Source organism: Acyrthosiphon pisum, chromosome X (assembly GCF_005508785.2).
Source record: "Acyrthosiphon pisum isolate AL4f chromosome X, pea_aphid_22Mar2018_4r6ur, whole genome shotgun sequence".
In the NCBI taxonomy this organism is placed as follows: Eukaryota; Metazoa; Arthropoda; class Insecta; order Hemiptera; family Aphididae; genus Acyrthosiphon; species Acyrthosiphon pisum.
In genome coordinates, this window is record NC_042493.1 from 10096099 (window position 1) to 10123325 (window position 27227).

Genomic DNA, 27227 nt, shown 5'->3' on the forward strand with positions numbered 1-27227 from the left:
GATTTATAAATTATTATATTTTGTCTATTGATTAATTATTTGAAATCTATTAGCATAATTTGAAGCTTTGTGAGTCTTTATGTAGTTACTTATAATAGCTTTCTAACATCGAGTGAAAATATATAAAATTAATATATTTTTTTGATATTCAAAGTCACATGAATACCTAACTGTTTAAAACAAGTTTTTAAATTCAAATTGTTTAACTAAATGTCTTGATGTGTATCCTGATTAAATATAATTGTTTTTCTGTTTCATATTTCATATATATTATAATTATTTAAATTTTATCTTTACTTTATCTAAATGTAATTTAACATCTAGTTATTAATTAATAGAAAATAATCTTTTTATAAACTAACATTTAAATATTTACATTTTTTAATTTATAAAAACATTTAATTTTATTTTTATTCATTTTTTCTGGTATACTTAGTATTTATTTTGTCGGAAGCAATAGATTTTTTTAAATTGTGTAATAACAAGTTTTGAGTTATATTATGGCATGCTTATAATATATATTTTTTATTTTATTAAATTGTTATAAAATATTTTAATCATTAATATGATTTTGTTATACATTTTATTACCTACAAGTTTAGATTTCTTAAATAGTCGTATATTTACATAAAATATTTTAAATTAACCTGACTCATATCTATTGAACTTTACAGAGCTGTGTAAATATGTTTTTTTTTATCATTATATGAAATGATAATAATATGAGAAGTATGTAGTCAAAATATTGAAGTATACTACATTCATACATAACATATATAGATAGGTAGATTATTAAGTTATAAATCTACATTATCTTGTAGTTATTTCATACATTTTTGCATAGTCACCTAGGTAATTTGTGATAAATATTAATAAAATGTGATCATCATTCTAACTATTATGGTATCATATTATGTATTCCTGAAATTGGAAGAAAAATATTATATTGTATATGAAATTGTTAATCTGTATACAGTATTGATTTTTTAGTTTAAGTATAATATATCTTTAACTTTTTAACCCGTCATTGGGTACCTACATATAATTTGTATCAAACTTTTGTCTTATAAAATTTCACAGCACCAAAAGCGCAATTAAGGGTTTGTTTACAACTCTCTGGTAACAAAAAAACCCAGAAAATAATAAAAACACATGGTTTCCCATCTCAGGAACCTAAATATTTTTATTTTGGCTCTCCAAATAATGTCTATACATAGTGCATAGTCCAAGTATAATTTTAAAAAGCAAAACAATATTTATCACTTTATTTGAATTAATTTTATTTACAAAAATAGATCAAATAATTTATGCACAGGCCTCCATTCGAAATGTAAATCATAATATGTGTTTTCATCTCAGTTGATATTTTAGATTCTGAGCGGAGCGATTGATGTATTGATTTTACAATGATGTGTGTTTTTAAAAAAAAACCTAGTCATGTTTTTCTAAGTTTGTGTTGTGTTACGCTGGTACACTTGTGAAAGCTGACTCAGTCTTCGATAATTTTTCCATAATTTATGTTTTTCCTACTACTTATACCTATTGCATTTTAAACCTCAAACCGAACCGGTGGTCGAGTGTCATATATATATTCAGTAGTCACATAGTCACCAGCGAATATCTCTGTAGGGTTATTCGTACTATCTATGGTTGGTGAAATAGTTGACTATTACACGTCTAATTATTATTAAATCATTATTATTTTTTCCCCTATATTTGAGTCTTATTGCTACTTGTGAATATATATTATTATAGTTAACGACTAGATGCGAGCTAATAGATGTTACTGATACTAAATATTTTACTTAAAGAATTTGATTGTTATATTAATATATTATTTAATATGTATAAGTATACCCTTAGTGTAATGTCTATGTCACAATATTTTACTGGCTATCCTATACTTAAGATGTATCTGTAGATACACCTTATAATTGGGTAGGTGGTTATGGACCATGGTGGGTATAGTGGGTTATGACACTAAATGAATAAAAACAATATATTTAATAATCCAACAGGTGGCTAAGTGTAACATAGTTGAATACTAATAGAAATACGTAGGTAGTAAATACTAAATAGTACCTAAATAGATTGGAATATTGGATTTAGAAATTGTTGCGTTTTCAATGTTTCAAATAAACAGCACAATAAAATTAGGTTAGAACATTATATTATGAATTATAAATATTATGCATTAATAAGTAATCATTAATTATTAATCTAGGTATATACCTGGTGGAGAAAAGATAATTTTTATATTTTATTCTTTTCATTAATTCTATGGCTATACAGTAGTCAGTAGGTTATACACTATAGAGTATTGACTGGAAAAAAATGTATCACTAAAATATTATTAGTTATTCTTTGTCGTGCTGTCGTTAATCATTAATCGTTATTAATTATTACTTATTATATTAAGTACGAACTATGAATACTTATTTGAATTTAAAAATACAAAGTTATGTCTGATTAGTAATTTTTACATGAAAAAAAATATTAATATAATACACTAATAAAATAGTAAATTAAATAAAAAAATCTTAATTTATTCTAGATTCTGAGTGGAGCAATATGTTCCTAAATTTTTATTTTTTTTATTTGTGTCTATAATTACCTTTTGGCTTTTAGTAATGATTTTCTTATTTTGTTATAATTAAAAAAAAATAACTATAGATAAATGAAAATTTCACTGAATGTTTATTTTATCAATTCCTGTAGGTACTTGATAACATTTTTTCAAAATATTTCGACTTGTTTTAAGCTGTTTACTGACAATTAAAATTAAAAACTGTTTAGTTTTTTTTTCTATGAATATCAATAAAGTAAAAGTTGTATTTGTGGAGTTAAGTCATAGTTAAAAAGGTGGGTAAGTGGATGTCGCTCTGCTGTACAGTAGGTTACAAGTGGGTCACTGTATAATGGATAGTATTAAATTTGAATTCAATGTATAAGAAAAACGGTTCTGAGCGGAAACGGTTTGTCAGTCTAGGTATTAGACATACCTGTTATAGGTATACTTATCTATAGTACCTATTAAAAAAAATTGACCTATAATAGGTATCAATAATAAATTCCAAATTAATCATATCACAATATCCATTAGGTAACGCGTTATACATCAACAACAAACCGTGGTACTATCATAGATATATAATAGTATACTTTAGAAGTTTCAAGTACCCACAAGTAATATTATACAATCACAACAAAATAACTAAAATAGTTATTCCAGGTTTTTTAATATGTAATTTCGTCCAAATTTGAACTTAAAATGACTATAAAAATAAACTGTGTTTATGTATTTCTTAGAATTTTTGATAACAGAATTAAATATTTACGTAAAATATTGTTTTAAATTTTCAATCCTTAGATATAAAATTTGATCATTTTATAAATTTTTAACTACAAAATAATTGTTCAATTTTAAATTTGATAAATGTTGTCAAAATTTCAACTTCAAATGCTTATAAAAAAAATGTGTGCCTATGTATTTTTAATATTTTACAATTGCTATTGTAACAATATATTAGGAGCCTTGCATTAAATTTTCACGCATTTTTACCAAGTAAATAAAATTTTATTTATATTTAAAAAATTAAAAAAATTGAAAAATGACAATGTCCGTAAGCAGCTCAAAAAGAGTCAAGTTATTTTAAAATTTTTATCGTGTATAGAAAATTCTAATATAAACATTCAGTAAAATGTTCAAGTATCTACAGTCATTCGTTTTTTAATTACAATAAAATAAGAAAATCGTTAGGTACGTAAGAAATCGAGTGAATATCAAATGTTGTAATAATATGAATTTCAAATGCTCAAAAAAATTTAATTTGAGTTTCTTATAGACATTTTTTTTTTGATAAAGGTAGATTAACCTTTACGGAATCTTGTATTACATTTTAAAATCTTAGTTCTAAAAAGAAAAATTTTTACGAATTATTTACTCAAAATAATTTGCTAATTTTTGTGATTTTTACATATTTTGTCAATTTTTGAACTTTAAATGCTAATAAAAAAGAACTGTGACTAAGGATTTTTAATATTTTTCAAATATCATTGTAACAATATAGTAGGAGCCTTGTATTAAATTTTCAAGTATTTTTACTCAACAAATAAAGTTTTATTGACATTCATAGAAAAAAAAACTAATTAAATTGGAAACTGAAATTGTCCGTAAACAGCTCAAAACAAATCAAAATATTTTGAAAATGTTATCATGTATAGAAAATGGAAATATAAACAACCAGTGAAATTGGAAAAATTTTACTTTTGACCCCCCAAAGGTACTGTTGAAGAAAATCCAAGCACTTTTACTGTCCTAAAAGGTGATGACAGACACAAAAAAAAAATAAATAAATAAGAAAATAAAAAAACAAAAAAAAACACACATCATTGTAAAATCAATACATTCATCGTTCCACTCAGTATCTAAAATGTATATAGCATAAAATATTATCTTCATAAGTATAATCAATACTACACTACTACAGTAATCTAATATTAGATGTCGGGCGTAACACGTTGGTATCGAAAAATTTTAATTTTCATCATGTGTAAATTGGAATAAAAGTTAGTATAAAATATAAGATCCTTTATGTGTGAAAAGAGCTTCCTAAATATGATAATGGAGCCCTTTTGGTGCACTTCCAGCACCCCCGCTATTTGTGGCACTGAACAATAATTATAGGTAAACGTGAATTTTAGTGAAATACTGAAACTTAGTTTCTTATTACCAATAAGTGATATAATAGAATACCTATAGTATGAACACTTATTGTACAAATTGAAACAGTTTATCTTGACCTGTATATGAGACAATTTTGGATATTTTATCTTCAAAGTACCATATTTAGCTTTACTTTTTGAATTTGAATTATCGAGTTTAGTAATTAAAATATCAAAAATTAACATTTATACAGGCACCTGATTAACTTATCTTCTACAATGCTGATTGGTGTTTTTATTCTCAAACCACTCAATAAACAGGGGCGGCTCCAGAGCCTTGGTTAGGGGGGGGGGGGCAAGTTATAATTTCACAAAATCTTATAACAAAAAGAAAACAACATTTTTACAACACAAATTCAAGTCGTCTATTTTTATTCCATTTACCCAGCAGGTACATCGTCATACCTCTATGGCCCATATAGTCCATATGACAATATTATAATAATTTAATATGCATTTATTTTAACAATATATATTTTTATAAATACGGGCGTTGGGGGGCCGCGGCCCCTAGGGCCCCCCCCCCCCTGGAGCCGCCCCTGTCAATAAACCATATTATTGGAAATACTAAAATTAATTTTCATACTATTAATCAAGGCTGGGCATTAACGAGTGAAAAAGTTAATTTAATTTTAACTTTTTAACTTAACTAGTTACTTTTGATATTTCATTAATTTACTAAATTTCTTTTTTAATTAACGTGAAATTAACGAATTAATTTTTGATTTTAAGAAGTAAGTTAAGTTAATTCATTTTGTTTTTAATTTTATTATAATTCACTATTTCAGTCTATTTCGTTTTCATGTCAAAAAATATATATTCCGTGAATTGTTTAAAGTTAATAATTTATATCATTCGAATCTAACTCATATTGAAATACTGTATAAAGTAAAAACACTATAGACTATAGTCTATAATTTAGTTTTGGGTGGAAAAAAATAAGTACGCTAGCGTTGTATAAACAAATTAACTTTTTTAACTTAATAAAAAGTTAACAATAAGTGTGCATTAACTGAGTTAACCTATAATCAAATTAACTTTTAACCTTTTGTTATTGATGCATATTAACTTAACTTAACTGAGTTAAAAAAAAATCATTAACTTGCCCAGCCTTGCTATTAATACCGTTTAAGTATATTTTATAATATTACAATTTATGTACTCGTATTTTTAAACTTCTTTTTGTCATACAAATATTTAAAATATGCATAGATACCTATTACCTAATATTATGATATACCTATAACTTTTTTAAACTATGTTTTTAATTTTAATTTTCTTAACTCTGAGTGTTATATCTATTAAAACCCTATAATCTTATACTACCTTATTATTTGTGTCAACATGTTCATTCACTGAAAAATATGATGGCCTATGGGTGAGACGTTTTCTTAACGTTACAAGATTACTTTTGAGATGATGATTTTAGAAATGTAATAAAGTTATAATTTATAAATAATTATACTATATTATATTTTTATAACGATGTTATTTTTATTATATATCTAAAGAAAGTGCGTAAAAACTTCATGACATTGTTTTAAATGTATTGATAATCTAATAATATATTTTTAATTTAGTATCTACTTACATAACGATTATAATAAAACATATTTAAAAATAAATATTAAATTATAATGTATTTTTTATTTAATCATATTTGTTTTATTTAAATGTCCACTATACTGACACCGATAACAGCACAATAAATAACTATATAGAAAAATCAAGTCTCAAGTTGAGGGGTACAATACATTTCCAATATTGATATTTTACAACACAATGTACCTAGTTGATTCTTTATGCAGTCGTAATATAATATAAATACCTACTATTTATTTATATTAAAGCGAATAATTCTCACACAAATGAATAGCATAGTTCTGAGTACGATAATAATTAATGTTATTACTAAAGGGTAAGGTTTTATGAAAATTGTGTCTTGTAGGTATCGTGTTCTCCTTTTATGAATGATGGCCTCAAACTGTAACTATATTAATCTCAAATAATTCCTATAGACCGACTAGTCATGTAATATTTTGATAGAACAACGTTCAAATACTAATTGCCAACAAAACTATATTATATGTAAAAATGTATTATTATTATTTCACCCAGGGGCGGATTTAAGGGGGGGGGGGCGACGTGGCGATTACCCCCCTAGGGATTTCTTTACTTGAATTATAGCGACATATGATATAATGAATATAAAATTCACAAGTCATAACTATAACTTCAAGCTTAATAAATGATACAAAAAAGGTATTTTTTTTGAATATCTTATCAATTATATTGTGTTTTGATTATCAATACAGATTATCGAATTTAAATAACAAGATTATGTTAAAAAAAAATTGAAATTAGTTATAACAATAGATATTAGAATATTTTCTTGGTTATAACCACAATTGCTGTTAACAACTGGCAACGGTTTATAGTTTTAGATTATAGATGAAATGACAGATAAAATCATTTTACCGCCAAGCAGCGCTACAGTGTGCTGCACCGCCGTATAAAATTGTTATCACATTTTTATAAAATAAATTAAATATTTTGTTCACTGTGACTGTGGTACCTGTAAACAACTCAATTTTAATATTGAGTGCTGAATACTTTATTTTCATTGTTGCATTTCACATTTTTAAATTGTCACCACATAAAAAAGAGAACTTTACCTGTGAAATATCATTTTTATTTTTTTGTTATCGGAACTACAGAAAAAGTTATTGAAGTTTGAAAAAAAAAACAAAAAATAATGGGTTTTGAAATAATAAGAACTTTTTTTCGTATAAGTCATATCAAAAAAAATAATGATATTTCACATACCTATAATGTTTTGTACTATATTATTTTCTATCAATTTGGAGTTTTAACTTTTACTACAGCCTGAGTGATTCTATCCCGCGCAGAACAGTTTTTTCTGTGTTGTATACATATTTTGTAAGACGGAGATACCACATGCGGGTGTAACGTCCTCTTAATATTTGAGCTTATTATAAAATATTTTTGTTTAAACTGCCTCATTTATAATTTAAAGCAGATTTTTAAAATGAATGTATATTTTAAAATGTTTAGTCGTTTAGTGTGTATTTTACCAATTTTACTTCCTATGACTTTCCTGCCTAGCTGATAACCATATTATGCTTTCCTGCTTTTGGTATATTGCTTATTGCTTTGTTTATTAGATTAAAAACGTGGATGAGGTCACACATGTGCGAGGAAAGATTAACTGGCTTAGCTTTACTCAATACTCATAGGGATATAATGTAAGCATTGATGTGGAAAAAATCATTGACAGATTTGCGGTTGGTAAAAAAAGAACCATACAATTGTTGCTCAAATAAATTATTAATATACTTGTTTATTTAATATTGAATAAAAGACTTGAATTTTTATACAGTTAAATTTTTTTTTTATATATATAACAGATGTCTATTGACTAATATGTATATATTGAAATTCTATGATACCAATTCGCCCCCTCCTTAAATGAACTTCAGATCTGCTACTGATTTCACCATTATTATTATTTCACAACAATATTGTTATAATATGATAGGTATACCTATTATACGAGTAGATGATCAAAGAAACATGTATATTATGTAAATTCTAGGTAGGTTCTTAAAAAATGTTATGGGAGTACCTAATCCTTGTTCAAATAAAATATAATATTAGATACCTATTTAGATTCAACTAATATAGTGTCGCATATCAATTAAAATATATTATCGTACATTCATACTTACAAAAAATATTGTACTGACGTCATTTTTGAGAAAATCAGAAAAAAAATTATTAGCATAGCAAAAATACAAAAAACAAAACTATATAGTGATATTTTTTTGTTCAAATGATGGTATAACGACGAATATTTTGGGAGGTCGTTGGTAACTAGATAGTAGATTCATAATTTTTTATTGTCTTGTATGGTGTTTTTTTAATTTTTCATCAGAATCATTTTATATTATTATAATACGACCCCTGATGTATACCGTGTCAGCAATACTTTGTGGCCGCCTACACGCGACCGTGGGATTCGAAGACTCAGCAAATTCCGGTCACCCGAGCCGGCGCGTACTGCAGAACCGATCACGGAGTTAGTGTAGTCTCACAGCTCTGTCATTACCTACTAACTATTATAACCTCTAATCGTTTTAGTTTTTTTTTTTCTGTGAAATATAATTATACCTGTCGATTATTAGTGAATAAATTGATTGTCTTTATTAATGCCTTGAGCAAACCGCGGAAATCCTTCTGTTGAGTGTTTCGCAACCGGTCTTACGCGCATACTTGAGAACTAAAAAAAATTACATTTGGTATCAACATAGTAAGTAAGTACTTCTCTATTATTGCAATACGTTAATTAAGTCGATGAATTAAAAATGAGAGTTCCTATCTATATAATATAGTACTAATAAGAAACTCGAATTAAATATTTATGAGCGTTTGAAATTCATATTTTTACAACATTTGATATTCACTCGATTTCTTACGTAACAATTTTCTTATTTTGCTGTAATTAAAAAACGAATGACTGTAGAAATTTGAAAATTTCATTGAATGTTTATATTAGCATTTTCTATAAACGATAAAATTTTTAAAATAATTTGACTCTTTTTGAGCTGTTTACGGACATTGTCAGTTTTCAATTATTTTAGTTTTCTTTTCTATAAATATCAATAAAGTTTTATCTATTGGGCTAAAAAGTGTAAAAAATTAATACAAGGCTTCTGATATATTGTTACAATAGCAGTCGAAAAATATTAAAAATAATTAGGCACAATTTTTTTTTATAAGCATTTAAACATCGAATTTTGACAAAATTTATCAAATTTAAAATTTAATAATTATTTCGTAGTTAAAAATTTATAAAATGTTCAATTTTTATATCTAAGGATTAAAAATGTAAAACAAGATTCCACCTAAGTAGTTAATTCTGTTACCAAAAAATCTAAAAAATACATAAGCACAATTTATTTTTATAGTCATTTTAAGCTCAAATTTGGATTGATGTATAACGCGTTATAAGTACCTATTAGATATTATGATATGATTAATTTGGAATTTATTATAGGTAGGTACCTAATTTTTTTTAAATACCATAGACTATATAATATTGTCTTATACCTAGACTGACATACCGTCTCCGCTCAGAATCGTTTTTCTTATACAATGATATTATATCATTGAATTCAAATTTAATACCATCCATTATACAGTGACCCACTTGTAGCCTACTGTACAGCAGAGCGACATCCACTTACCCACCTTTTTTGAACTTTAAATGCTAATAAAAAAAAACTGTGACTATGGATTTTTAATATTTTTCAAATGTCATTGTAACAATACAGTAGGGGCCATGTATTACATTTTCATGTATTTTTACTCGGCAAATAAAGTTTTATTGACATTCATAGAAAAAAAAACTAATAAAATTGGAAACTGAAAATGTCCCTAAACAGTTCAAAACAAATCAAAATATTTTGAAAATTTTATCATGTATAGAAAATGGAAATATAAACAACCAGTGAAAATTTCATGTATTTACGGTTATGTGTTTTAAAGTTACACAAAAAACCAAAATCGATTTTCTCGAAAACAGCTTTTGCGTAAAAATTCCCGTTTTTCCTTAATTTTTCTTTTGTTTTTCACGGCGCTTTTGAAAACTATTGGAAATTTCAAGTTTGACCTCCCGAATGCACCAACTAGATTCACTTTACCATCAAACAAGATACAGTTGAAGAAAATCGAAGCATTTTTACTGCCCCAAACCATGATGACAAACACAAGAATAAAAAAAAAAAATAAAAAAATAAAAAAAACACACATCATTTTAAAATCAATACATTCATCGTTCCACTCAGAATCTAATATACAATACATTTGACATATTAAGTATTGTTGATGTTTTTTTTTTATCAATATATGCATTTAGCTACAGTAGTTCGGTGAGGTATTTTCCAGTTTTAATCTTCCATCTTCTTAGTGATTAAGTAGATTTAGGTACATAAAATGACATCATTGTAAAATCAATACATTTATCGCTCGCTTAGAATCTAATATAATATTAAAACATTATTAAAACTCACTTAACAAAATGTGACACTATGGCATCACATTTAATCAGGCAATTAACAACACAAATATGTTAAGTCTAGCATGAAGAGCATAGGGCTCACTGTATTATTTTAATAAAACGATTAAACCTAAATTGCACGTTCAACGGCGAAGAAGTCGAATTCGTGGGTGTCCAACAAAAGGAAACGGGTCGCCCAGAATACTAAATATATTATTGTGAGACCACTACGATCCCACCAAGTAGGTACATTCGCTATCACCACTCTGGTTGATAAGATCATATGTATATGGGAGTCCGGCACAAGAGCTTGTCAAACAGATGTGTATATCGAAGACATTATTAGAGGCAGTCGGTAGGTCGTAAAACCACTCATAGTCTTAGATATTAATTCAAAATTTGATCGTAAAACCATTCATAGTCTTAGATATTAGTTCAGAATTATTTGTAGAAGTAGATAGAATGTTTAAAATCAATATGTTTGACTGAAAATCGATTTTCTAAAAAAATTAAATACCTATTTATTATAATTTTAAGCATTTATATAGGTACCTATTATAATTATATAATATGTATATAATAATTTATTATATAAATTATATAGGTAATATATATATGATAATTTATTATATACATTATATAATATAATATGATATATACCTATAACGGTTATGTTTATGTGTTTTCTTATTATGTAAAAATAAAAAATAAAAGTTCCTATTCATATATTTATCTGACACGTATATTAAAATATTATACGTTGTGTATTTAATCGTCGATGTGGAATATCAATTTACATTAATTTAGTATTAATCGATACACCAAGATAATATTATTATAATCTTTAGTTTTAATACAAATAATTTCATTGATTTGTATGGAGCTTACTTGTGTATATAATGGACGTCTATTGTCATATTATTATCACGTTTTGTCCGAATAACGTACACACATTATGTAACATTTTTGTTACAACGACAGAAATGAGTTCATGATTAAGATGAAAATGAATTCACATTATTCACAATAGTCAATAATATTAATATTCACATTTTAATGTGTACTAATTATTAATGTATAATAATGTATCTACAGTACCTATAACCAAAATATTTTAATTTCTTATACAACTAAGAAGCGCTGTTTTAAACCGAAAAGTTAGACAACAATAATTGGACCATTTAGGTCGAACAAAATTAATTTCTCTAAAAAAAATATAAATTAAAAGTGCGTTAGACTCCATTCTAGGTTACCATGATAATCATTGTTTGGTAGGTATTTAAATATTAAGAATAGTTAAAATTATATTTTTGTTTTTAAATAAATTGAAAATTGAATAGTAATTTTCTACTATAGTAATACGGAATGGTGAACCAATTTTTCCAGAAATCATTGCATATAATATATTAATTTAACCTCAACGGCTTAACACGGTGTAAATAAATTCTACCCTGATAGTTAAAAATTAGTAAATATTTGAACTTAAAAACATATAAAAAATTATTTGACTAATAAATTACAGCAACTTATGAGGAATCTTGTATTAGATCTTCAAACTATTCAATTATAAACATAAATAAACATAAAGGTTGCAATAGCACAATAAACTTTGCACTCAGATTTTTGGAGTTTTGGTTTTTAGGTGTGTTACAAATTTACATGCATACCTAATGATTATAATTTTTATAACTATTTATTGAAAAAGAAAACCAATTAGACATTTATAATAATATTAATAAATAATAATCTACCAAGTGTTTTTTTTTCAAAACTTCATTAAATAAGTAAATGGTATCTTGATAAAGGATAATAGATATAGGTACCTACCTGCTGAAAGTTATATTATTTCAATATTTTCAAATTTGGAGTGGCTAGAATACGTGCACCTATTACGAATTAGGTACCTAGTAAAAAGTATTTTGTCTTCAAATGTAAAATTAAGTTATATATATCAATGTATCAAATATATAATGTGTCAAGTTATCTTGATCTATTTAACTATAATATTAAGGCAGGCTATGCGTATTCCGATTTTTATTTTTGTAATTTAAATTGTATTAATTAATGTATATAAAAAATATCACAACAATTTTCACTTAAATTCTTTCATCAAATATACATTAAGTATTTCAATAATGCAGTTAGGTCGTTCCCTTCTACAGTTGTACCTAAGTATAATATTATTATGGTTTATGAAGAATTATAATATATATTTTTTAATTGGAGTAATCATTCTAACCTATTATCGGAATTATTAGAATCGCCTGTTCGAGTTCGAGTAAAAAAAAATAAATATTTTGATTGTATAATATTTAATAAAAATAATAATAAATAAACAATTAACTGCGCTTTTCATTACCTTATATCAACAAAATATGTAAAGGTATATATATAATACCAATAATAATTAACAATATTTCAGTAGATAGAAAATTACATGATTTTGACTAGTTGGTGCACGATATTTAAAGCTTTAAAATTGTTAGTTATTTAATTACAAAATTAATAGATACAAAAATATTACACATATTAGGTATATGTTAATATTATTATGTTAAGTTTAAACTAGCAAACTTGGACTAGCCTATAGATTAACTAGGTTCATAATAATAGCAAGCCCGAGAAATTATTATGTTTTATTTATTATTTCATGAAGCAATTTTAATGATAATAATAAATAATTATACTAAAAGTTCGGTGCACAAACAATGTAAAATGTAATACATAATTGAGGTATAATACGATTCCAATGAATTGACAATAATATTATCTTATAGGTTTATATAAGTAGGTACAATGACTATGTGTAGTTTATATATCATAATTCATAACGTTATCGATATTAAATTCATCTAAGAAACATTGACCTATAAATTGAAACTAAATTATATTATTATTAGAAACACAATAATTATGATATATTTAATGTATTTTAGATAGTGAAATCGTAAATAAGTATTAGGTACAGTGGTACACGTTTGTGTTTCATTTTTGTGAAACAATATAGTTTAAGTAGATACATCAATTGAAACATACTTATTGTGTATTTGTTCATTAAAATTTATATTCAATTCCTCAGAAAAATGTTAAACGTTGGTGAACGGGGTTCCGGTGTTCGTCAGAGACCCGCTGGCTTTGATCAAAACTTTGATGAGCTCCGAAACCAATGCTTAAAACAAAAAATACTATTCGAAGATCCAGAATTTGACACATACGACTTATCTGTATTTAAAAAAAAAAAGCTTGAGTGGCGAAGACCAAAGGTAAGCATATATTTTTAGTTTATTTTTATTAGAATTGTAACACACACTTAATCAAATTATATTATGGGCTTCCACACGAGCATACTCAGGCCAATTATTCCTCGAAATAAACACTTAATAATAATAAAAATAATAACTTAATTCTTAGGAAATTACAGACGATCCCAAATTTTTTGTACAAGGAGCTTCAAGATTTGATGTGAGGCAAGGAGAATTAGGTAAATAAAATGAAAAGTTAATTTTTTAAAAATTAGAAATATTTTAAATCCATATATTTTTATACTGTTGAAAGTTATATTTATAATAATAAATACAATACAATAATAATTAATAACTATAAATGTTATACGGTATGTAATCATTCTTAACATTTTTTTTATTTATTCTGGAAGGGGACTGTTGGTTATTAGCTGCCGTAGCAAATTTGACTTTGGACGACAAACTTTTTTATAAAGTGGTGCCTTTCGATCAAGGATTCCATATTAATTACGCTGGAATATTCCACTTTCAGTAAATATAATTTGAACTCTAGTAATGTAAGTGTAAATCGTAACTACTAACATCGGTGGATTTAGATTTTGGCAGTTTGGCAGATGGGTTGACATAGTTATCGACGATCGTTTACCGACTTATAAAGGCAAGTTATTATTTCTTCAATCATCAACCAAAAACGAATTCTGGAGTGCTCTACTGGAGAAAGCTTATGCCAAGTAAATAGTAGAATGATTTATTTAATGCACCTAAAACCAATTGATCAAATTAATAGCATTTTAAGTTTAAGGTTTTTAAATTTTTTGATCAAAATTAGGTCAAGTTTAAATGTATTAAAAAATTATTAATAATCATTGTCACTCTGTGGTACCCCTATCTGCAGTAGTCAATATCTTAAAACGAATCGAAATATATTTAAAATGTTAGTATAATAATATAGTAACCAATAAAATAAAATATAATAATATACGTAATAATAAGTCGTAAAAGGTTCAAGTTCTCTCGAATAATATTTTTGAATTAAAACAAAATCGTTTTTCTTCGTTTAAATACATTAATTGTAAAAGCCTGGTCCGTTTTACTTACGATTGTTTATCTAAATATTGGAAAAATTACTAATCCTTGATTTTATTCAACTGTTTAAGTCAGATGTGACTTCAGATTTGTAAGTAATATTTATCGGTATTAATGTTATGTATTATTAATATTATGTTGTATTATATTTTTAAACCTTAGTTATGAAAATTAAATTTGTATGAATTTTAAACTTCATAATAATTTACAATTTTTCATGATAATGTTTAATTTTGTCAAAATTTAAAATTTTAAAGATCGAACGCTTATAAAAATAAACTTAAATTGTGCTTATGTATAATATTTTTAAGTTGATACAAAGAGACACAGTTAGATCTTGAATTATATTTTAAAATATTTTGACAATACCTAAAAGTATACATAAATAAAATAAATACCTAAATACCTAAAAACCTAAAAAAAAAAATATTAAAAAAAATTGAACATTTTAAATCCCTAAAAAGAGCTTAAAATGAGTCTAATTATTTTGTAAATAATAACAGAATTCAAAAAAAACTATTGTGACAATGTACTAAACATTTTTTTTTAAATTTCCAGTAAACAAACATATGGGGAGCAATCTTTTATTAAATTGTATAAATTTTGTAATACAAAATAGTTTGCAAATGTATATAATTTTTAATAGTTTAATAATTTGAACTTTGAATGATTGTATAATGCTTAAAAAATCCAAAATAGTTTTTTTTACAGAAGTTTAGAAAACCATATATTATCCCCGTTGAGTCCGTATGTCAGTTAGTTACCAGTTCATAGTTACGATTGTTATTTGTATTAGGATTTTATAACCGCGGTTCTATTCAAAGAAAATACATACTATTACACTAGCCAATATTAAAAATAGGTATTTAACAAAATCTTAAGGTTATCAAATAGGTGGTACCTAATTATTTTTAAATTCTATAGTATGAAATTTTAGTTTATTGCGTTGTCTTAAAATACTTTTAGAAACCAGGAATTTAGAACACGTCCAGAGTGAGGTTTCTAATTTGTTTAAAACTCCATCATGATGTTTAGTAAATGCTAATGTAAGAGTTAGTGATTCTTTAATTAATTAATTAAAATGTAATTCAAGATTGCTTATTAGCTTTCCTATCATTAACAAAAAAAAAGTTTACTGGAAAGGCATATTTTTTATAAGCTGTGGAAGTTCAAAATATTTTGATATTGGAAATTCACCGTAATTACCGAATTCTCTTGGAACGAATTTCTTACTTTTTTGTAGTTCAAAAACGAATAATGCTAGATAATTGAAATTTTTTCTAAATGTGTATTTTATCGTTTTGTATAAATAATTTTGTTTAAACCATTTTTCAATATATTTTTACTAGTTTTGAGCTATTTATAAACACGTGCAATTTTCAATTTTTTTAGGGTATTTTTATAAATGTAAATGCACTTGTTTTTATTGCTTGATTTTTGATAAAAAATTCTCCATAAGTTATTATAGTAGTGGTTTAAAAAAATTATAGTTACGCAAGCACGATTTTTTTTTTAAGGATTTAATTTCAATTTTTGACAAAATTCATAAATATAATTAGGTATCTATAAATTTGCAAATTATGTTGTAGATATAAGTACCTATTCATAGAATCTTCATTTTTGAACATTTAGTATATAATTTAATTTTATAAATTTTCAAATTTAAAGCAAGGTTTATTATAAGTAGTTAATATTTAATTACGTTTTAATTTCTTTAAAATTCTAAAAGTTATATATACACTGTTTTTAAATCTATATTTTAAGTTCAAATTTGGATGATATTGAATATTTAAACAAATAATAACAATTTAAATTTAAAAATATTATGTTTGGGTAGGTACTTAAACTTCAAACATTTATAGTATATTATTATATTGTGTACACACAATGACATTTTTCAAATGTTTTGGTTAAAATTAATTCAACCTACTGTATTATTAATGTCTAATAGTAAAATAAATAATTTTAACAAAAGTTATATCATAAAACTGACTTATTAATAACTTATATTATAGGTTGATAGGGACCGTCTTTGCTCAGTATCATTTTTCGTCTACGATGAAGTTATAACATTGAATTAAAATTTAACCTTTACAGCGGATCCTCTAGACACTTATATTGTACAGCGGCGTAGTACTCAATTGCCCACCTTTTAGAAAAAAATGTATTGATGATTATTTTGAAAAGTATTCAGTATATTTACTTTTGATCTCCGAACAAGAACTAATTTTATACCATAAGCCGCACACTTTAAATTAAAGATCGATTTTTATTACCTATTAGATGTGTAACACAAACAAAATATAATAAACATACATCATGGTAGAATCAATACATTTCATAGGCCTATAAAGAAATTGCCTGATAACAGAGAGAGATCCAGGGGACAAAATTGTTAGAAAAAAATAGTATACAAATTTGGTACCGTTTGTTATCCAATTAATAGCAAGAAAGATAGATAGAGAGAGAGAGAGAATAGTTCAACAATAATGATGACACAATTTTTAGAAAAATATATTATGCGCCGTAGGTATAGTCAAGTTCCATTATATTACACGGGTATTTGGGAACCTATAGTACGGTATGGGGGACTCGGAGAGGATATTATATTAATAAGTCAATGATATATTCGTCCCTGTACTAAGTATAAAATAACATAAATAAAAAAAAAAAAATGTTACATGATTAGAATAAACGGTTCATACGAAGCTTTGGAAGGAGGTTTCACAATGGAGGCTATGGGAGATTTCACTGGAGGTGTGTCAGAAATATATGAACTAAATAACGAGCATCCTAATTTGTTCACAATTATGCTAAATTCATTTCAACGACAATCGCTCATGTGTGGTGGAATACTCAATTCGAAATCGGTTAGATATTCAATTTTATACTGATATTGTTTCTTTTTTATTTCCCTTCAGCTTAGAACTTTTAAACTATATAAAATGTATTAATGTTATAGCCTGATACAGACAAAAAAGGGTTATTTAAAAGCCATGCATATAGTATTACCAGGATAACTTATATACCTTTACCATCGAGTAATAGTATAATACCTCTTATTAGACTTCGAAATCCTTGGGGTAAAAGCGAATGGAACGGGCGTTGGAGTGACAAGTAAGCTTTTTATTATAATGTAACGGATAAACGTCTTACTTATGTTGCATATAAACATGTCATTTTAATGAATGAATTAATACATATTTAATAGATCAGATGAGTGGAAATCTATACCTCAACATTTAAAACAATCAATAGGTCTTATAATAGAGGACGATGGAGAGTTTTGGATGCTATTCGATGATTTTGTCAAATATTTCTCTATATTGGAAATTTGTCATTTAAATCCTGGCTATCTAGACAATGAACAATATGGGGTCAGCGGAGGGGCAAAATGGGATCTGAGTATATTTGAAGGTGAATGGGTCCGAGGCGCAACAGCTGGTGGATGTGATAAATTTAAAGGTATAATTATTTTTAATAATATAAAATCGTTAACTTTATAATATGAAATGAATTATAATAATATATGAGTTTATATTATGATGTTGATAATGGTGATTTAGAAACGTTTTCAAGTAATCCTCAGTACTATATAACAATAGTAGATCCCGATGAAAATGACAATAACAATATGTGTACCGTAATTATTGCATTAATGCTCAAGGACACGCGTGGCCAACAGAAACAGAAAGCTCAATCATTGTCATTTGGATTTTATGTTTATAATGTAAGTATAGGACAATAGTACCTACCTAGGTGTTACAATTTTTTCAATATTTTAATAACAGAACAAGTTGTACACTATTATTTGTTATGATGCTTACGCTATTTTATCGTTTAGCTCAACACTTCAAAGATTGTGCCGAAACCATTAGACACAAATTTTTTTGAAAATAACGATCCTTTAGATAAAGTCCATTGTTCTGAGTTCAAACCAAGAGAAGTCTGTAAGAGATTTAGGATACCTCCTGGTAAATATTGTATTGTACCTTACACGTCTAACCAGAATGAAGAAGGTGCGTTTTTACTCAGAGTATTTTCAGAAAAAAAAAAATAATTTGGCGTAAGTAATATAAGAAAATTAATTTTAAATAATAATAACAATTTGGTATTATATTAAATTACATTGTTTAGGGAGTTCGACAATGAAGTAGGAATGGTTGAAATTGATGATAAGGTAAGAAATAAATGTAATATAAACAATAATTTAGCTATTTTATAAAAATTAATACATTTTTTTTTAGATAAAAAAATTGGCACTATACAGCAAAAAAAGTGACGATTCAAATGAAAAATTAAAAAAATACTTCCTTAAAGTAGCTGGGAGTGACAAAGAGGTCGATTGGATGGATCTTAAAAATATTTTGGATTTTTGTATGAAAGGTATATATTTTGTTAACTATTTTTTCCTTCTTCTTTGGCCACTAGGTCTTATGTCATCTTGATCATTTAGACATTTTTCGCCCCAGTGCAAACAAATATTTGGCGCACCCCGTAAGTGGCATAACCCCGGGAAAATTGGGAGAGAGATCCTCATGAACTTTTTAGCAAAGAAAAGAATATTTGTTTTACAATAATGTGTGCCTTTTTAAAAAAAATATTGCCTAATAATTTAATGAACACTCCTCCTCCCCATCCGCAATTAAGTTGAGCATTTGAGCCTTGCTTACAATTCAACATAAAAGTTTTTTTGTTTTTTTTTTTTTTACATATTTAGGTACCTACCTACTTCATAAATTAATATTAATTAATTAATATATATTAATAAATTATTAATATGAAAAAAATAAAAAATAAAATTATATACAGTATAACGGGGTAACTTTGATATTTTTTTACTGTTTCATGACAATTTAACTTTTTATTTTATGGATAACTTCTGTAGTAGGTACGTATTAACGATGAAACTCTCAAAATTAAATATTTGTTACAGCTAGTTATGATGAATATTTTAAAGTCTTAACGTTTTAATTTTTAAATTTCTTATGTTATCTTTTTAGATACGTATTAATCTTTTTAATATGCTATCAAAGTTACAACTTTGATACCTATATTTCTTAATGTGATATCAAAGTAACCCCATTTTATGAAAAAGAAAATTAATCATCATGGTACTCTGGTGAATAAAAATATATGGGTATCAAAGTTACCTTATTCTACGGTAGGTAAACTATGCAAATGAATATTATATTTTTTGAAATATGTCTTGAATTTGTCTGAATTTGTTAATTACATTAAGTGGTTTTTTGTCTTTTAACAAAGCTAGTTCACGATTTTGATATTCACTTAACTTTTTTTAGCCGGTCATAATTAAAATAAAATAAAACAAATATATAATAAATAACCAACAGCGCCGAGTAATGAAAGAAAAATTATTAATCAGTAATCGCAGATTTCACAAATGCTATGGTTCGAGTTTGGACTCTAATAGTTGTATTTTTGAAATAAGCATGCGTTAGAAAAATACGCCGTATTATTATAAATAACATATGTTTATTGACTATTTGAATCACAACAAGTTTGCGAAAAGTATGAAGGAACCATCATTAGCTATATTAATAATTCTCGAACACTTATAGCTATATTCCTAGCTATAAATACATTAGTTGTTTTAATTTCAAATAGCATCATACATTAATATTATATAATACTGTTATTGAAATAATTTAAATTTTAAAAGATTTAATAATTCACAAAGAAACAAATTTCCGACCACAAAATGTTGGCGCCCCCAAAATTCTAGCCTCCGAGGCAGTTGTAGCCAGTGCCCTCCTAGATGCGACCCTGCCAGTATGTGATAACTGATAAGTAATTATTTTAAATTTTTAATACATATTTCTATTCGTTACAGATTTTACTTAAGATTGAACATTTTATTTTATTTATTTATTTGTTTTTTACTTCTGTATAATTACTAATTAAAAATTCGCCAATTTTTGTATTTTAAATACAAGCTTATAATGAAAATAACATTTGTAAAAACGAGATGATCGGTGATCAAGCAAACTTCATACGAATTTCATACAGAGTGTTACAAAAAGACCCGACATTGATACTATAGTTACCTAGTCATATATTATGAAATTGGTATGTGATACCTATATGGAATACCTATGTGTGTATATACCTAATGTATATGTATATTGCATCATCTCACATCAAGTATGGTCCGTCGTAATTAATTATCCTTGTGACTTATATTTAAGTATAAATTAACTAAAACTAAAACTAAATTAAAATGTTTAAATATTGATTAGAACAAAAGTTATTTTATTTGTCAGGTCATTCTGTTACATCTTATACCTTGTATATTATGCTTACATATCTCTTATGGTATTAGTAGTTTAATTTGTTCGAATCATACCGAGTATAAAATAAAGGTCTGTGACCTGTGTTCGTCAAAATAGACTAGGTACCTATAAACAAAATACCTGCCGTAATTATCGTAAAATATTTAATAACTATACCTAGTAGAATCTATTTAGTAAGATAGAACTTTATATAAGCAATAGGTATGTACGCAATACATAAAGAAACTGTGTCACTCAAATAATATAATGTATTATAATTAGGTATTACAAAAAAAACGAATTTTTGACACTTTTAAATTGTATATTATATCAACTAAAAACTTTTTTATTAAATAAAATTAAAGAATCATTTAATTTGATCATAAAGAACTGTAAAACTATTAAATATATGTTAGCTATTTTATTGTATAATTAAAATAAATACTTTAACTTACTAAACGATTACTTTGCCTAATTACCTCATCACCTATATTCGGTATGAATTTCTTTTACATCATTTAAATAAACTAATAATATTATGTATAATCTACGTCAATGAAAGTACTGATTATGTGATTTTTAATCACAAAATATAATATTTATAGATACTGGAAACACAAAATTCTCAAATGATGTATGTCGTTGCTTTATCGCTATGATGGATTGGGATAGATCAGGTAAACTTGGTTTTAAAGAATTCGAGAGACTGTTGATGGACATTAGACAGTGGCAGGTGAGTAATGATTAGAGAAAGGATATATATTATATATATATCTAAAGAAATACCAATAATGACAAAAAAAAAAATGCTTTAAACCCTAAAAGGTTAAGTAAATAACCTAAAAAAATATAAAAAATGACTTAAACATTTTTCGAAAACAAAATTTAGTAAACATTTAAATTTTAAGTTTAATTTACAGTAAAAAAAAAGTATGAAATAAAAATAGTTTAAAATAATTTAAAAGTAAATTATAAATCAATAATTTCTGTTTTCATTGTTTGTCAAACCCACCAATGAGAATACTGAAATGATAATTTTGAAAAATTTTCTTTAAAATCTAAAATTTGAGAAAAATGCCATGTATTGTTCAGAAACAAAAGTGACTTATAATTATATTAATATGATGATTTAAACATAAAAGTGCATTTATAGCTATAAAAATTTTTAAAAATGCAAAAAAATGCAAAAAAAATGCTAAATAAAAGTAGTAGGTTGATTGTTTTGAATCAATGGAGCATGAAATTAATTTTTAGCTAAGATACCATTTAGAGGATTAAAAGAAAAAAATGCATACGTTGTCGACAACCTATCACTAGTAATGATATAGAACTATATAGTTGTATTGCTATTCATTAAGTTTTCAATATTATATAATGAATTGTTTTGTTTTAGGTAGTTTTTAAAAATTACGATAAGAAGAACAAGGGTTATATCAAAGGGTTTGAACTAAGACCAGCATTATCTTCGGTTGGTTACCATATTAAAACACGAACCATAAACACTATGTGTCATCGGTATGCAAACAAAAAAGGATACATAATGTTCGATGATTTCATCATGTGTGCCATACGTCTTAAAACCACGATAGGTTAGTGAACATTTTATTTTCAAACAGTCATAGCAAGGACTTCAAGTGGTGTTTTTGAGGTAACGACAGTCGGACGTATTTTAAGGGTAAAAATGCAAGCAAATTGGTATGACTGACTATATATTGGTGATTTGTTTATTTTTATAGGTATTCTTTCGCGTAGATATCAATGAAAAGTATGGTCAATATATTTAAGCATCTTATATAAGGTTACCTATTGATTATGTGAGTGGCATAGCCAGGATTATCAAATGGGGGGTGTTTTAAGTATAGATTAAAACTAAGTTTTTACGGTTTTCGTATATAAATAAATTAAATACATAAATAAATTTAGGGTTCAGGACTTAAATTGTTGCACTAAAAATTATCGAATATGCAGTCGAAATTCTCAAAATATGCTTAAATAAATGTACTATGTAGCAACATGTTTATATTATTTTTGAAAAATCATAAAACATATTGCAATTTTGGTAATAAAAAACTAAAAAATAAGTAGGTATATAAACCTGATAAATAAACAAATAACAACTTTATTTTTAAAAATACTGGCATACAATAGGTACTTGGTTAATAAATAAGTAATAACGAATAACGTGATAATATGTGAACACCTTGATAAACGAACACGTACCTACCTATATCTACTGATGTTCATTTCTTCGTACAATCTACAATCTAGATGTCAATTATAATTTAAACACAGTTTTGTCACAAAGAGACTTATGAAATCTTACATATGCGAACATAGGGCCAACTGTAGCCAAGCTCCACCAACAACTTTAACAGCCCTCCGCCCCTCCCAAACATTAACTTAATTTTTTTAAGCTTATTCAATTTTATAATAGTATGGTATTATAAAAGGCTTCGGCCTCCCCAAATCTCAAAATTGTACTTAACCAAACATAATATTTTTTAAGATATTTTTCAATGTTATCCAAATATAATTTTTATCGTCAATTGTATGTATATTTAAATTAAAAAATACACAAATATGCAAATTCAAACTTTGTATTCAATTTCGCCATTTCATAAGACAAATTTATAACTTGTAAGGAGTCCCGAACCCTATAAAAATTTATTTATTAGGAGGGAAAATGTCAATGGAGGGGGGGAGGGTTTAAACACCCCCCCTGGGCAACGCCGCTGAGTTATGTTCCAAAAATTATTTATATTTGTAGTACAAAAATTAACATTTAAAATTCAAAATTCAAATTTTTTTATATTTTATGTACATTATTCTTAAAAAAATAATTTGGATTTAAACATAGTATATATTATAATAATTTAAATTAAACTTGTTAATGAGTTAAAATCTGTCATCATTATAATTAATATTGATGTCCTAAAATTTGGATAATTCATCAGGTCTAAATAAAACCATTTTGTGTAATGATTATAATTATTTATTAAAGCAGATAACTTAGCGATTACACTAAATATGATGCATTTATTAAGTGTTAAATTTTATATTTTATGAAAAATTTTATAGTAGTCATACGCCAGATGATATTGAATCATTGCTTTCTGAAAACAGTTTTAAGTGGTGCTGGCAAAAAAATCACCTTTAGTTGCGTTTAATAAAATGATTACATAAATTAGACCTAGACATTACGCAGTACGTTGTTTCAGGTGATTGTAAATTCTACCGATTGTATCTTTTTTCGTATGTAAATTTCACTGGTAGGTACTAACTTTTAACATATAAAATAAACATAAGCTTTTCTCATATTATTATTATTCTCTGACCAATTTTTATTCAAATTTTAAGTTAAAATTAAATTGTATTATGATGACACACATTTTAATGTTTATATTAATTACATAATGCGATTAATGTTATATACCTACTATATTTTTTTTATTTCAATGTTTAGGCATTGATATTCATTTTTTGGAGATGTGTTAAAATTAAAAAGGTGGAAAAGTTGATTTCAAGTATAGAAAAATCACAAATTGACAAAAAATTATCTGTTTTTAGAATTCTTATTTGTTGACTACCTAGATAAATCGATATTTTGTAATAAAAACATGTTGAGTCCATAATATTATGTCATTCTTGTATTCGACAAATAAAGGAATACAACACTTATATTCTAAATTTAGAATTTAAACTTATGTTAATATAATTTTGGCTCATTTTATTATTAATTTGATTGGTACATTTTTACTTTTAGATATCTTCAAAGAACACGATCCTGGAAATAAAAATGTTGTTTCGTTTACACTGGAAGAATGGGTAGAAAAAACATTTTACTCGTAAATTTAAATTGAGTTTTAGTTCTACGAACATTATATATAATATATATATATTTTTTTTGAATACCTAATATTTACCGATATCATAGTTATAGCTTAAATGTGTTTTGCGCTATTCATAACAATAATGTTTATCAAGAATAATATTATATTAATATACAATGTTAATCATTTTTATCTGATTCAATTTTCATTGATATCTGTTTCAAATATCGATATAAACAAATTATTTTGATATTATATCTATAAGTAAAATAATCTGATTTCTGAATGAATTATTTATTTATTCACTGTATTTGTTTAGGTAGTTGACACTTGAAATCTGTAATTTAAAAACCAATGAACATATTGTATTTTTCAATATAGGTAATTAATATATTATATTTCAAAAATTTTATTTGTATTTTAAAAACAATATATGTAGTACTTATAGGTACTTAAATTAAAGCTAATTTGTTGGTTTTTTTTTCGCGGGGTAATCCCGTACCATACACTTCTCATCAAAACTTCAAATATCTATAACTCATAAGTAGAGCCCGGATTTATATGCATTTAAAAAGTGTAAAATATGATGCAAATATGCAAGGGAAAAGAGGCTAAATATGCAATTATATGCCATACGTTATACATTATAAAATGAGATTTTTTAAAAAAACACATTTTGCACCAAAGAAAGTAGGTATAGGTACCTACTACATATTCTTTCAGAAACAAAAGAATATTTAAATAGTTAAACATTTAATACTTGATAAACCAAAATGCAATTTTATAATCCTAATTTTTTCATATTTTAGATTGTTTGAAATACAAAGTCTAAAACTCAGAAAACTTAAAAAAGAATCAAAATCAAAATAATAAAATCATCCATTATTATTATAAGTTATAAAAAAAAAATTGTAAAATTGTGTTAGTTTCTTATTCCCCGAAGTAACATCATAGTATGCCGAAATGCAGGTGTATGTGATTTATTTTTGTTAATATAATATATTATCTAAACGTGCTACGATCTCATGAAGTGTTGCAAAAATGACAATTTTTTAACAATATTCTTGTAGAAGACCCTGTCAACGATTTTTTTCTCTTTTAAAATTACTAAAATATAATTACCTTAAATTAAAATAAGCAATTTCTTAAAAACCCATTAAATATGCATGTTATATGCATTTATGAACCAATATGCAATAATCCTCAAAATATTCAAAATATGCTATACAAAATTTGGTGTTTAAATTCAGTGTGAGATGTACCGTGGACATTATAGAACCCCCTAGACGTGCATACACTTAGTACAATTATGTAAATGCATATAATTCCGGGCTACTCATAAGCTACTTGCCCTAGATTTTTATGTTTCAATATACATAAACAAATATTCTGCTTTGGAAAATGAAATTAAAATTCTAAGTAAGATTTCAAAAAAATAAAAACTTAAGCCATAAGGATAAGAAATATTAAAAATATAATTTTTTTAAGAAAAACTTTGTTTTGTAAACGACTTAAAACTATGTAAAATAATATTTTTAAAAACATTTGAATTTCATGAATTAATGAGTGTTCAATTACAAAAAAATCACACTGTATTACATGTACCTACATTTTTATAATTATGAAAACAATTAAATTGAATGAATGCAATTTATTTTTAATTGTTTGTATCTATTTATTACATGTGATAATATGACAATCATTGAAATTTCAATAAAAAAATATTTTTTATATCATTCTAATTGTTCAGAGTGTTGGTATGCATATGATGTATGATAATTTGGTGCAGGTAAATAAATAATGCGCAAACGATAATCGGCCACTAATGCTCAAACTATGTACGATATTTTGGCAAAGGTAAACAGACGATGCGCAAATGATATACGGTCGTCATTTTGCTGTACAGTAGGTTACAAGTGGGTCACTGGATGGTGTTAAATTTGAATTTATTGATATAAAACCATTGTACACG

The 27227-nt window shown here is 25.6% G+C and overlaps 1 protein-coding gene across 1 annotated transcript; it reads left to right on the forward strand.

Moving 5' to 3' along the window:
* The first annotated feature begins 13709 nt into the window (after positions 1-13709).
* On the forward strand, positions 13710-25722 carry LOC100164763 (calpain-A). The gene is given in 15 exon segments (XM_016804119.2): positions 13710-14067; positions 14216-14285; positions 14460-14577; positions 14643-14777; positions 17822-18002; positions 18095-18249; positions 18344-18597; positions 18699-18862; positions 18977-19181; positions 19183-19198; positions 19270-19312; positions 19380-19518; positions 22031-22158; positions 22819-23014; positions 25189-25722. Coding segments are annotated over 15 exon segments (2070 nt in total). The 5' UTR covers positions 13710-13887; the 3' UTR covers positions 25275-25722.
* The last annotated feature ends 1505 nt before the right edge of the window (positions 25723-27227 follow it).